The sequence below is a fragment of the Lasioglossum baleicum genome, chromosome 3 (genome assembly GCF_051020765.1).
Source record: "Lasioglossum baleicum chromosome 3, iyLasBale1, whole genome shotgun sequence".
In the NCBI taxonomy this organism is placed as follows: Eukaryota; Metazoa; Arthropoda; class Insecta; order Hymenoptera; family Halictidae; genus Lasioglossum; species Lasioglossum baleicum.
The window spans coordinates 7,644,230-7,658,470 of NC_134931.1; the positions used below are offsets into that span (position 1 = coordinate 7,644,230).

A 14,241-nucleotide genomic window follows, 5' to 3' on the forward strand; every position below is an offset into this window, starting at 1 on the left:
AAAAAGAAAGACATCGAATTTTTAATCTCAACGAATTTGATACGGAAATTCATAAAAATGAAATACAAGAAATCATTTGTAGATATGAATCGGTTTCCAGCTATTGAACAAAGCGTTCTCAATTTCATTTAGTTACTGTAATTATGTACCAGTTTTAATCGATAAGGGATTGAACGAAATGGGAACTTCGGAATATAAGAATAGAAGGAATGTACTACACGTAATTTCAATTTACGCTAGTAGGAATAATACTTAACAGAGATTGAATAGACAATGGAACTAGGTACGGAAATGTAATTTGCGCATCACGCTCTACGTATTACCGTTTTTGCAACACAGTATATTAAGCAGAATTGCTTTGGCCTGCAATTACTGTGTTAAATTATTTAGTGCGCATAGGTAATGAAAATACACATAACAGGTGTGACCCACGTTTTCTAGTGGTTAACGATTTTGCGTATCACTACGATAAGGATGATTACCTTGAAATTTAAAGAGCAGCGTCCCATTCGTTGCTGAACATTAAGGCGAAACTTGCTTTCCAACCATCTAATTAATTTCATATTTCCTAGGATTTTGCCATTGGATAAATGCGTAATCTGTGCAAAATTAAATACTACTGTGGTTTAAAAAACAAGTTAGAAGTTTCAATGCTAAAGATGTTCTGAGAATTGTGAATGAGTTGTGCAAACAATTTTCCATTGTGGAGTATTTTGTCGAAAAACGCAGAAACGTTATTGCAGCTTTATATTCTAGATGCATCCATGGACCGTCTTACTATCGATTCTGTCCCTGACCACGCTATACCTGTGATATCATCTGCGCAGTTTCCCCAGGACTGAAATAGTCACGACTGCATCTTTCGCTGGAAACGCGCTAATTGGACTTTAGAAAGACGTACTGAAATTGTAAAAAAAGCTATAGAGGAGATCATACCTAAACTGAGAATCACTTAAATAGAAGCTCAGCATGGGGTACAAAGGATCCAAATTGAAACAGTCTCCAAGGGATGTTAAGCTGCTATTAATGGTACACCCAACACAGAGTTGGTCGTAGTTGCCACGAAACTTAATATTCTACCCAATATTTTTAATAGCATCATTTTAATAGCATACGATCGATAAACTATGAAAGGTGTTCATTTATAACATGCGCTAATATGAGAAGCACAAATAAATAAAGCGTGCAATCAAAATCGTTCGAATCTTCTTCATGTTAGCTCGACGAAATACTGAAGATAAATAATAAACTACTATCGTATTTTTATAAATTATAATTTTGTATACAGGTCCTCGGTCTATGTAGGTATCAGACAACAATGACGATAGATTACAAAGGAGATTTGTTTATTGAACAACGTGATGATATAATTAAATAATCATTTTAAAAGTACATATTTCTAATGGGAAATACTATATAGGCAGTGAAAATGTAACTCGTTTGGCTTACGAAGTTACGCATGACATTATGATATAGTTATGATGGAAGTGATATAAAGTGCGCGCCATTTTGCGCAGTACAGTGACATCTCTGGCAGTTTCGCAAACCCTTTGAGACACGTAGCAGCGCTGCTACTGGCAGATGATAAGTGATTTAAATATTTCGAATCTGACAATACGCTACGAAGCTTCTTTATAAAGTATTTGCAATCTTCGATTTTGCATTCCTTGGTTAGGAGAACCCGGTGTTTCATGTTCTATTGTAACCGGTTCCATAACATTTATTGATTTCATTTCGAGTAAAGTCGGTTTTTCACTAGGATGGGTCAGCACTTCTGTGTATACATCCTCTTTCGGTGCAAAAAGAAGCTGATAGGTGTACGTTCCGAGTAAAGCGCCAAAGCACGGTCCGACCCAGTAAATCTGAAGGAAAGTTCGTTGAAAAATAATTATCTGGGCTTTAAATGCAATCTAATCTGTGCAATACCAGGTAGACGTTTGCACACTTCTCTCAATAAGCCTGTGAAGAGAGAGCACCGTGTGTCGATAACGTTACCTTAGAAAGCATGAAGCAACCGGGCTTGTGTCTCTTATCGAGAATATCGGAGATTAGATCATAAAGTAATCAGATTGTGAAATGCATAACGCAACAAAGAGCTATAAATCATTGAATGAGCCAATAAAATAACCAATTGAAATGATTTACTGACTTACCCACTGATCCTTCCAGTAGCCGTGAAAGAGGGCAGGAGCAAACGTACGGGCGGGGTTCATACTGCAGCCAGTGTAGGGACTCTGCAAGAATATTATTGTATTATTGGAACCATTCAGATTTACAAGAAAAATCCAAATGTTAGAGAATGTGTCGAATTAACTTGTTAATGTTATTTTATTCGTTTTAGGAATTCTTTTTAAAATATTTGTCCCATTGTCATAGCGTTAAGGGTTGATTACTAACGAGTGCCTCTTAAAGGTATAAAACGTATTTCTTTAGTGAAGTTAATTCCCTACCTTCTTTTGTCAGATATTCAAACTTTATCCAAATGTACAAGCACAAATGATGAAAAATTTACTGATACCAAAACAATTTGCGTACTTGCGTGATTTATCGATTTATGAATCTTTTTATCACGATGTGAAGCATATATCAGAGAAAAAGATCCAGTAGTTTCTGATAAGACTGTGAAAAATATATTTTGAAGGAGGGATTGCTACAGATATGCTAGGTTTAATAGAAAAATCAGAACATTTTATAGTAACGTGGGATGATAGCGATTCATCAAAAACTAATCTAGGACTTATATGTTTATGAAAAATATATGCTTACAACTTATGGCTATCATTCTAGTAGTAGTAGTATAGGAAACATACTCCTCCCGTACTGCTCGACCGAGTTGGCATGATAGTGGGGTTAGCGATTCAAGAGGGTAATAATCGTGAGCCATGACGTTCAGGCCTTATTTTGACCTTGTTCTGTAACTTTTCTAAATATTCATTGGACACGAGAAAAGATTGTCTCTCTACTAGTTTATGCTTTACAAGAAAAATTCAGTTTGAAAAACCACGTTGTATCATTTTATTATATTTGTTCATTATACATATAGGATGACAGTGGTCCAGATGAAAAGGCATAAAATAATATAATAATCATTGTGTATTTTCTTTTTGATGATTTAAGTACGAAAACCAAATTTTAAAAATTGAATAGTAGTAATCGACAATACATAAATTTACCTTATGATCGTTGAAATTGTAAAGCTACCAATATGAGCAAGATCATTTTGACGTGGACCTGAACTAGTGACATTTTTAGCTTAATATTTCAGAGTAACATGACTATATGAATTTCAACTGCCAAATCTGTGGGACTCTAACAGAAAGAAATCGTAAAAAGAAATACTCACCGCTGCGAGTGAGATTCCAACAACGGAGAAACCGAATCTGATCGCCGTGGAGTCAGTGGTGTGAGCGCATCTAGGATCCCAAGTTGCGCAGGCCGCGCAAAGTATGAAAGACGTGCACAAGATTTCAATTAAAATTGCTTGAGCGGTACCAACACCCTCATGAACGACTGTGACGCAGAGGCCAACAGTCGAATTCGGGTTCCCGTCGTGGAAGAGTTCAGGTGGCGTTATCATCTGCTCTGATAGAATCATGCGTAAGTCGGCGTCTCATCGAATTAGGTTTGAAGCTACATAGTGATGTCGTACCATTAACACGCCATAGCCGAGAGTTGCACCAAGGAATTGGCCTAGAGCGTACATAATGCCTGTTGGGATGCTTTTAAGTCCAACGATGACAGCCCCGATCGTCACTGCTGGATTCAGATGCGCACCACTCACGTGACCTAACATCTGCGATACAAATCAATCGAATTATGCATTGAAATAAACAGTTATTCTTTGCTTTTAAACCAACTGTGTTCGTACTCCTACGTCTCGCTGAAAGAGGTTGGAATAACACTTTACCCTTAGGAATTTCTACATAAAGTATTCTTATGAAACAAACATTTTAGAATCTGTCTAATAAAAGTTCCATATGAAAAAAATTAGTTTAGAACACTTGTGAAAAAGGTTCGCACAGGGAAAACATTAGCAAGGTTTGAACCATAACTCATACTGCGAGTGAATGAACAATGCATTAGAGTATCTAGGATTTTCATTTTTAAAATATTTAAGTCACTTCCTCAAGGAAAAAACCTTTAGGAGTCAAGCGAGCGTTGAAGACACCGTTCAAGAATTTGTTAACACCAGAACGACAGATTGTTATCAAAATGGAATTAAAAAACTAGAAACTTATTGGAAAAAATGTGTAGAATCCAATGGTTATAATTTCGATTAAAAATATTTATTAGTAAAAAAGTTGTGTTTGTTTAAAGTTAATCTTAAAAATCGGACATTTCATATGTTACGACGTAATAAAAGACTGTCGAAACAAGAACCTGAAAAATAACAGTTTTCTACCGCGCATTTTTCACCGAGGGAATTCTTTGGAAGAAAATCATCTGGTCATTAAGTGGAATGCTCTTACCATGATCAGAAGATTAACTGTCATGCCAAATGCTATAGACGCTTGCAATGGCGGTGGTGGCGCAGCGCTCATGGATCCAATGGAGCCCATACATCCAACAAACAGAAGAATTCCTGTTCCAACCACTTCCGCGACGAACATCGTGGTCGTGCCCTTTTGCAGGGTCCATTTCGAGACTAAAAAAATAGGAAATATTTATTTTTGTCCCGTTTGTTCCTCTACGTTCTTTGAGACGCACTTTCTGTGTTGTCCCCCATGTTGAAGCAGCGATCCTCTCGGCCCAACTAAACAGTAACTATTACTCTAACAGCGAGTGCTGTAATCAGCACTCGAATTGTTTTAACAATACTAATCAACGGCTATCGTGTTTCTCCAATTCGTTTAAAAAGAAGATGCCTTATCAATCAGCGATACGTTACGGTGTTCTTCGAATCAGTGCTCGATCGCAAGGCTCAAGAGGACTTACAAGAAATTTCATTCTACTGACATACCGACGGTTACGACGGTGAACAATATCGCGCGTCATACGATTCCGAATCATGTTGAAATCACGACGTGCCTCGTGCTCTTTCTATCGTTCTTACAAAACACACGGCTGCGCCCTGATAGCACGTAAGACAATTCAGTCGCAACTCTATCATCACGGTGAAATCATAGAAAATCACGAAATGAGGGAACTCAGCGCGCCCTACCATAAATGACCGGTTTACACATGCAAAACCGCCGTTTATTCATGGAAAATCGGTCGTCGAAGACTTCCGCTTTGAAATAACGTCGTATATCTCGCGTACATACGTTTACTGGTAGGATTATTCCGAGCATAATCGCGATGATTTCAGCTAAGTTTACTTGAATTCTTACTGTACACCCTGGAATTTCGTTAAAATTGCATCGAATCGTACATGGCAAATTGTTTCGTGGGAGATTTTACGCAAGCGCCGCTATGCGAATTCCGGAGATATAGCATGGTTCGATGGTCTCAGTCGTTGAAAGGATTTCCCCAGTGATCATTCGAAAACATGACCGATTTGAAGAATGCAAATTATCGGAACATCCACTACGAATCAGATATCGCATTCACGGTCCGAGTAGCGAAAACTCTGCTGACGCCGATCGGCATTTGGCCTTTGCGCAAAACCGACACGTTCCTAGATCGTCTCAAACTGTATGCTCACATTGGAGTAACTTTCACCTTGATGTGCTACCTATTGGTGCCCCATGTAATCTACACGTTCCACGACGCCGAGGACCTGACGAGATACATGAAGGTGATCGCCGCGCAGGTTTTCAGCCTGCTGGCGATCATCAAGTTCTGGACGATAATCATCAACAAGAAGGACATCAGGTATTGTTTGCAACAGATGGAGATACAGTACAAAGACATCCAATGCGAGGAGGATCGAATTGTCATGAAAAACTCCGCGCATGTTGGACGATTCTTCACCACCCTCTATTTGGGCCTGTCTTATGGGGGCGCGTTACCCTATCACATTATACTTCCGCTGATGTCCGAGAGGGTTGTCAAGGGAGATAACACCACCCAAATACCACTGCCTTACCTGAGCAACTATGTTTTCTACGTGATCCAAGATTCACCGTTCTACGAGATCACTTTCGTCTCGCAAATACTCATCAGCAGTATCATATTGTCCACCAATTGCGGAATTTATAGTATGATCGCTACCATCGCGACACATTGCTGCGGATTGTTCGAGGTTGTTAGCAGACAAATTGAAAACATGCTCGAACACAAAGAGGATGAACAGTATGAGCGGCTCAAGGAAATTATTCGTTATCATCTGAAGGCAATCGAGTAAGACTAGTATGGCTTATTAAGACAGAATTATTTTGTTATGGTGTTTGTGTCTTGTTTGAATTTTAATTGAAAATTGTTCTATATCTCTTCAACTCGATTCTAGTTGAATGATCAATTGTCTAATTTAAATCATTAACCGACTTCGAAAAAGGAGGAGGCTACTCAATTCGATTTGTATGTGCCTTCTTTTCGCTTTCTTTCTATGTATGTTCACCGATTACGCCGAGATGGATGGATCAATCAGGACGAAACCTTCTGCATTTTGTAGCATATGTCTACCGATTGGCCCCTTGAAAACAAATTTTGCATTTTTTCATTCTTTGCGGTTTTTATTGCAAATAACCAATAAGACCGTAAAACCATCCTACGGTGTTCTACAAATTCTGCTTGTTCCACTAAAAGGTGTGAAATAAAAAAATTGTATAAAAAAAAATTAAACCGACTTCGAAAAAACGCACTAAAAAAATGCACTAAATTAAGTATGAAATAATTTCCGTTTAATTTATGTGAATGTACACGAACTTAAATACAATACAATCTTTTCAGAGGCGACGCAAAAATGAAAATTTTTGACACTGGAAATTCTGAAAATCCTTAAATTCCTCTACATGCTTTCACATATTAATGTATCTTCTCTTCCCACCTACTGAATTCCAAGTCCACAATATTCCAATGTAAACATAATCAGCAACATTTGTGATTTGGACAATTTTCAATTTTGCGCCGCCTCCGAAAAGATTGTATTGTATTCAAGTTCGTGTGTATTCTCATAAATTAAATGGAAATTATTTCATACTGTTTAGTGCGTTTTTTTTATTTTGTTTAGGAATCGACATTTGCTTTTATTTCATTATTTATATGATAACACTGTCCAACAAATTTCAACTTTTTTTATGATTTCAATATACTGTTGGGTCCTTCTTATAGAGTTCTTTGCGCTGATTCCGAATCTGTCCTTAATTTTTCTCCTATACGCACAGTTTTTGAAAAACATGGCTTTGAAAAAAAAACACATTTTTCAACTTTAAACAAATATTGTGATGTTATTATAAGAGATATTGAATTGTTCTTTACAGCAAAAGATTCTGTAGACTTTCCCAAATACAATGATATCCAATATTAATACATTACGATTGTTTAAACATGTTTAAACAATGATTAAAGACGGAGAGACACCACTTTTGCACCAATTTTTGAGGATATTTTTCAATTTATCTCAAAAAATAAGGGTCCAGCGGAAAATCGAACTATACCACGCGATAGAGCAGACTTTTATCTTGAAAAACCCCCGCTTGAAGTTTGCGACATCGACGTTTTTTTCGAACCAGAAAGCAAAATATCTTCGCCCGACATGAGTTTCCGCCAGTGGCGCTCGGGACGGGATACGGCGCGGCGCGGCGCGGCGCAGCGACGGGACACGGAGCGGCGAACGACCGTTCTGGTGGTGAGCGCCACTGGTGACAACATGTCGGGCGAAGATATTTTGCTTTCTGGTTCGAAAACAACGTCAACGTTACAAACTTGAAAGAGTGGTTTCTCAAGATAAAAGTCTGCTCTATCGCGTGGTATAGTTCGATTTTCCGCTGGACCCTTATTTTTTGAGATAAATTGAAAAATATCCTCAAAAATTGGTGCAAAAGTGGTGTCTCTCCGTCTTTAATCATTGTTTAAACATGTTTAAACAATCATAATGTATTAATACTGGATATCATTGTATTCGGGAAAGTCTACAGAATCTTTTGCTGTAAAGAACAATTCAATGCTCTTATACATAACAATTCAAGTTTTTATAATAACATGACAATATTTGTTTAAAGTTGAAAAATATGTTTTTTTTTCAAAGCCATGTTTTTCAAAAACTGTGCGTATAGGAGAAAAATTAAGGACAGATTCGGAATCAGCGCAAAGAACTCTATAAGAAGGAGCCAACAGTATATTGAAAACAAATTTGGTGTTGTGGACAGTGTAATTAATTCGTCAAATCTCACCAATTTTTATTATATTTAATAATATTCTTGGTAATATGCTACTCTTCAATTCACAATTATCGACTAAATAATGAATAGGCCAAAACTGTGAAATCTGAACGGAACTATATACAATTTTTAAACCACTACAGATTACTTTCTTATAAATGATATTTTCTGTACATTTTTCCAGGACAAATATACCAATAGATTTCAATTTCGTCTTTGGCATCGCCTGTGCACGATAAAATGTTCAAACAGTTTTTCAGAAGTTTTATCACTGCTAAAAATATTAATCAACAACAACCATTATCAATGATTTAAACGTGTTTGCTTTGTAGATTTGCCGAGATGATTGAGAACGCTTTGAATACGGTGTTTTTGTCAGAAATGCTCGGCTGCACCGTGATCATATGTTTCCTCGAATACGGAGTGATTACGGTATTAAAAATATAAATTAAAAAATGAAATACAGATTGTTAAGTCATCGTTTTTTAGGAATGGTCGGACCACAAAATACTCAGCACGATGACGTATGTTGTCCTGATGACGTCCATTTTTGTGAACGTGTTTATTATTTCATTTATCGGCGACCGTCTGAAACAAGAGGTATCTTCCGCGAAATAAATTATGTTGAACTCTTAACTGCGGAGGCGGTTCGTCAGCTTTTTGATACTTAACTAATTAAACAGACCGATCCCGCTTGTAGAACACATTCCCTGGCGGTCGAATATTGTTTGTCAGTGTCATAAATTATAGGTGCGACACTTGATAGAACGAATGTCAACTGCTCTCTGCATTTCTTACTAAAAATATTTTCACAAACCTGCAAACAGATGCTTGCGATTCCTGCGGCGAGAGTGAGAAAAAACTCGACGTCATGCTGTATTTCGGCTCATTTTTATAGGTGTGTCCTCACTAATGCGTCAATCTAACCTTGGCAAAGGTATTACGTAGAAAAGGAATTTTTTTATCTTGCATTAATGACAGATACATCGATACGCTTTCTGGCATGTGTAGAACTTGAAACTGCCAAGCGTTAAGATACCATTGTATCGTGTTCGTTTTTTACGAGTTCTTGAGAAAACAGGAAAAAACGTAGTTTCATAATTTCTTACCAGATCTTACCAGATCTTATCTGAACCCTTCGCAGTTAAGAGGTTATTGGAGTACTGCGCTATCACGATCTCCAATAACGTATAGCTTTTCATTAAGAGCGCGAGAGTGGGGGAAACATCATACTTCGTGTCGTGGTACGATCTGCCCGAGAACATCATCAACGGATTGAAAATGATCATTCTTAGAACCAGTCGTCCGACCAACTTGACCGCCTCAAAGCTATTCGACGTCTCGCTTCTGGCATTTTGCGATGTAAGTTTCAATGAAAATACATTTTCCACAAGTACATTTTTTAACGAAAAAAATATAACGTAGGTTTGCAAAACTTCGGCAGCGTATCTGAACTTCCTGCGAGCAATGACAGAATGAAGAACATTAGTTTCTGCGAGCTGTATTTAAACAACAATGATACTCGAGGTCCGTGTGGAACAGACGACCGGAAACGACAAGTTTCAAGTTGTGTTCGTGTACAAATAAAATTTAATACTCATGATTACCCCCCCCCCCACTTGATAGAATCTCATACAACTACGTAGAATAAAGTGACAAAAGAAAATGTTCCAAAGACTTTTAGTTTTACCTGCGGCAGCGTTTCTCAACCAGTATACTCACTATACGCCTGGCCTTCTACATATATTAAATGGCGGATTTCATCTGTTTCAGTTTCCAAAAAATAATTATTTATGCAGGGTGTGGCCGGACGGGTGGTACAACCGAGCTGGGGGTGATACTACATGTAAAAATAAGTCGAAAAAAAGGAATAACATTTTTTCGTTTGACGCTTCGTTTTCGAGAAAATCGAGTTTGAAGTTCCGCCAGGTTCACGTGCTTTGGTACATGCGCAAAGTAGAATTGGTTGATCATGGTCAGACGCGTCAGACGATTCCTACGCAATAGCACGTGTACTCGCTGCATTTTCAAACTCGATTTTCTCGAAAACGAAGCGTCAAACAAAAAAATGTTATTCCTTTTTTTCTACTTATTTTTACATGCAGTATCAACCCCTGCTCGGTTGTACCACCCGCCCGGCCACACCCTGTATACACATATTGTGTATAAAATAGACACATAGGAGTGTATTTTAACATTCTCGGGACCGATCAATGGACGTACAATAATAAAACTCTTGTGCTCATTTTATGCATACAATAGTCTTAAGGGGTACTTCAGGAACAGCCAATATATCAGAGTATTAGAGAGTACATAAAGGATAAAAGATTGAGAACCACTGTCCTAAACATTTGATGTATACATAACAAATACATCTTTATCACTGACTTCATCGTCTACTTGAACGTACTTGAGAGTCCATTTTTATTCAAATTTACCAGACAACTAAAATTGGCAATTAAATACAAAGAACGTTTGTATAAGAATAAGAATAAGTTTGTGTAAGAATTATGCATTGCTTTTACAGCTGAAGCAAAACGATTCTTAGGATTGAATATTAACTTCTGATTTGATTTTTTAATTATAATCAAACAAAGACAGATAAAATTCAAGCAATGTTATAAAAATCACTGACGCTTACTGATACGATATTTCCAATGACAAGGCAGTAAAACTCACTAGTACCTACGTAGAAGTGCACTTGTTAAACATTGTATCTTGAAACATACTTCAACCCAGTCACGTAATTGTCACAGATGTGATATAACAGTAAGCAAGACGGCTTTCATAGGAATTTTATATACAGGGTGTCCCAAAAATGTCGTTCAATGGTTTCGGAGGTCATTTGAAGTGACATTTTCATTTACAAAAATGTCCGCCTCAGTTTTATTAAGGAGTTATTAACGAAAAACGTGGACCAATCTGAACGCGGCTACGACGCGCGATGGCAGGGAGAGTCCGGTTCGGCGGCAGGTTCCACTGAGCGTAGCGTTGGTGTCGCGCCGCGGTGAAGCAGTGAACAAGAGATAGAGCAGAAACTGATTTAATAAAAATTTAATCAAAACTCAGCCGTTTTAGGGAGGGCATTATGCATGTCAAACAATGGGGTGGTCAGACAAAACACAGGATACGAGAGGGACCGCTATAAGACTAGAATTTATGGCAGTCACACGGCAAAACATCGTCTGTCCTTCTTTTAGAAAGTTTCTTAACGGGTACAGGACAACAGAGATTCATAATCGCCACGCGTACGTGACATTTCTACCTCTTGCTGGGTAAATGGACAGACTTTTTTTACGGACGGAACAAAGCGAAGCCATCACTTGCGAATAAAATTGAGAAATGCAAGCAGCATATTGTGTAAATATTTCGCTCATGCAGAAGAAAAGCGGACAAGTTAAAATTTTTCAGTTTTTGTTATTAATAAATACATTTTTATGTTAATGCATACTTATATAAAACTAATCCCATAGATAATCATATTAGGTTTTATTTGTTTATACTTGCAGCCACAGCTAGTTAAATCATCAAAGGACCTTGAAGCGCTCTCCTGTAAATTTTGTGTTTTTATATTTGTGACGTTTTTCTTGTACGTGAGCGATTTATTACTTTATCCGCGAGAAAGAAATTAGCAAAGTTATTTATTTATCGTTTCATTTCATTTAATGGTTTTCCACTGCGTCAATTTGTCACATGAGTTTGAGAATTTGTCACACGATTTTACTACTCAACGTGAAAGAATCTTTATTAGAGTTCGAATTTATTGCAAAAGATTGCAGAATTTCCACTTTACGTGTTTGTACGGTATCACCATTGCTTTTGTCTGCTGCCCCTGTAGAAGGCTAAACTGTCAAATCAGCAATTCAGTTTCTACGTGATCCCAGCGCGATTACAGAAAATCGTAACAAAACAACTTGACAATCTCGGATGCATTACAGAAAATAACCTACATTAAGCGCATTTGAAACTTCGATCCGCAATTTATTCATGCGCAGCCCATTCGATGGCAATTTTGTCCCCGCGGTGCATCACCGTGATCGCGTCGCATACCTATATTCACTTCAGTCTTTACGGTGCATTCAATCTATTAAAGATTGCACAGAATCGTCGGAGGATAATTGTGTCATGGAACGATTCGAGCAAGCGCAAACGGACATTTCTGGTGTACAATGTTGTCCATTGCTTCCAGTCGCGGCATGAGCTTTTCAGAGACCGGATAAGATGATGAGCAAAGCCGAAAAGCCCGAGGGCTATCAGAACATTCATCACAAATCGGATTTCGCGTTCACTATCCGGGTGCCTAGGATATTATTGACGCTACCTGGCATTTGGCCTCTCCACAGGGGCGATTCGATCCTTGGCGATATCAAATCAGTGATCCAGGTCGGAGTGATGTTTCTTTTGATGTGTTTCTTATTAGTGCCCCACGTGATCTACACGTTTCACGACAGCGAAGACCTGACCCGGTACATGAAAGTGATTGCCGCACAGGTGTTCAGTCTGTTGGGTATCATCAAGTTCTGGGTGATGATCTTCAAGAAGAAGAGGTTCAGAGCTTGCATCACGGAGATGGATCTGCAGTACGCGAACGTTGAATCCGAAGAGGATCGACTGGTGATGAAGAACTCCGCCAAAGTCGCCAGATTCTTTACTACCATTTATCTGGGCCTTTGCTTCGGCGGTGCTTTTCCCTACCATATGATCATGCCATTCTTGTCTGAGAAGGTTTTCAAAACTGATAATAGTACTCAAATACCTCTGCCTTACCTGAGTAATTATATATTTTTCGTGATCGAGGACTCGCCCATGTACGAGATCACGTTCGCTGTGCAAATAGCGATCAGTAACATGATATTGTTCATCAATTGCGGGACCAATAGTCTAATCGCTAGTATGACGATGCATTCCTGCGGCATGTTCAAGGTCGTTAACAGGCAACTAGTATCGCTTTACGATGGTAATCGAGATCAGATGAAGGGTTGTTTGAGGGACGTGGTGCGGCATCACCTGAGAGCTATTCAGTAAGAATGTCATCATTGTGCTTTATACAGGGTGAACCACGGAACGTTTACCAAAGTCGTCTTAATATCCGTTAAAAAAATAGAGGTGTACAAAGAAAACTAGATTTATTCATAAAAAAATTGAAGGTGACCTTGAAAATCACACTTAAAGCTAAGCTAGTCTGCTAATAGCAGAGTAATCTAAACTGACGTTTCGTGGTTCACCGTGTACACAGAAGTACGATATACACATTAGTATTGCTATTCACTTGTATTATGGTAATGATAAAGTATATATTCAAATTGAAATCTTCTGATCTTGTAATTAACAAGAGAACATACATTTACATACAGAACATAAATTTTTTACATACAGAACATAAATTTTGGGAAAAAATATTACAACAATTATTATATTGCTGTATTGTAATCTATAACTCTAATCTATACATATATTGTAATAAAATTATAATATTATATTGTAATATATCGTTCAATTAAAAAATACTAGAAATCTACGATTTTTTCAATGATTGCTGTTTTTTATCGTGATTTCTAAAATAATGTTGATTTTCAGATTTGCAGAACTAATTGAAACTAATTTAAACACAGTGTTTCTTACGGAAATGGTCGGCTGTACTCTCATCATATGCTTCCTTGAATACGGCGTCATTATGGTACCGTAATGAAAATTGTAAAAATAAAAGAAGCAATGAATTAACGGTGATAGTGTAAAGCTTTAACAATATTTTTAGGAATGGGAAGATAAGAATATGCTGAGTATGGTGATATATTCTCTTCTGATGACATGGATGTTCTTAAATGTGTATATATTATCGTATATCGGCGACTGTCTCAAGCAAGAGGTATATCTTTCGTACAACATTCTCGTGCTACCCTTTATAATTACGTGTTATCGGCTTCTTAGGAATATAAAACTCTCTCAACAAATATACACCAATTAATTTTTTCGATTAACC

At 37.6% G+C, this 14,241-nt stretch overlaps 2 protein-coding genes across 2 annotated transcripts; one reads left to right on the forward strand and one right to left on the reverse strand.

The window, feature by feature from the left end:
• Nucleotides 1-1,465: 1,465 nt before the first annotated feature.
• On the reverse strand, nucleotides 1,466-4,726 carry LOC143207220 (aquaporin AQPAn.G). The gene is made up of 6 exons (XM_076420435.1): nucleotides 4,708-4,726; nucleotides 4,470-4,645; nucleotides 3,650-3,793; nucleotides 3,344-3,577; nucleotides 2,154-2,234; nucleotides 1,466-1,862 (listed from the first exon to the last, which is right to left on the reverse strand). Exons 1-6 carry the CDS (start codon nucleotides 4,724-4,726, stop codon nucleotides 1,620-1,622), a joined length of 897 nt encoding a protein of 298 aa, XP_076276550.1. The 3' UTR covers nucleotides 1,466-1,619.
• Nucleotides 4,727-5,488: 762 nt separating this feature from the next.
• LOC143207111 (odorant receptor 82a) lies at nucleotides 5,489-9,859 on the forward strand. Its single transcript, XM_076420206.1, has 5 exons — nucleotides 5,489-6,282; nucleotides 8,594-8,693; nucleotides 8,751-8,861; nucleotides 9,468-9,623; nucleotides 9,687-9,859. The coding sequence occupies exons 1-5, from the start codon at nucleotides 5,489-5,491 to the stop codon at nucleotides 9,738-9,740; spliced, it is 1,215 nt and encodes a 404-aa protein (XP_076276321.1). The 3' UTR covers nucleotides 9,741-9,859.
• Nucleotides 9,860-14,241: the final 4,382 nt, after the last annotated feature.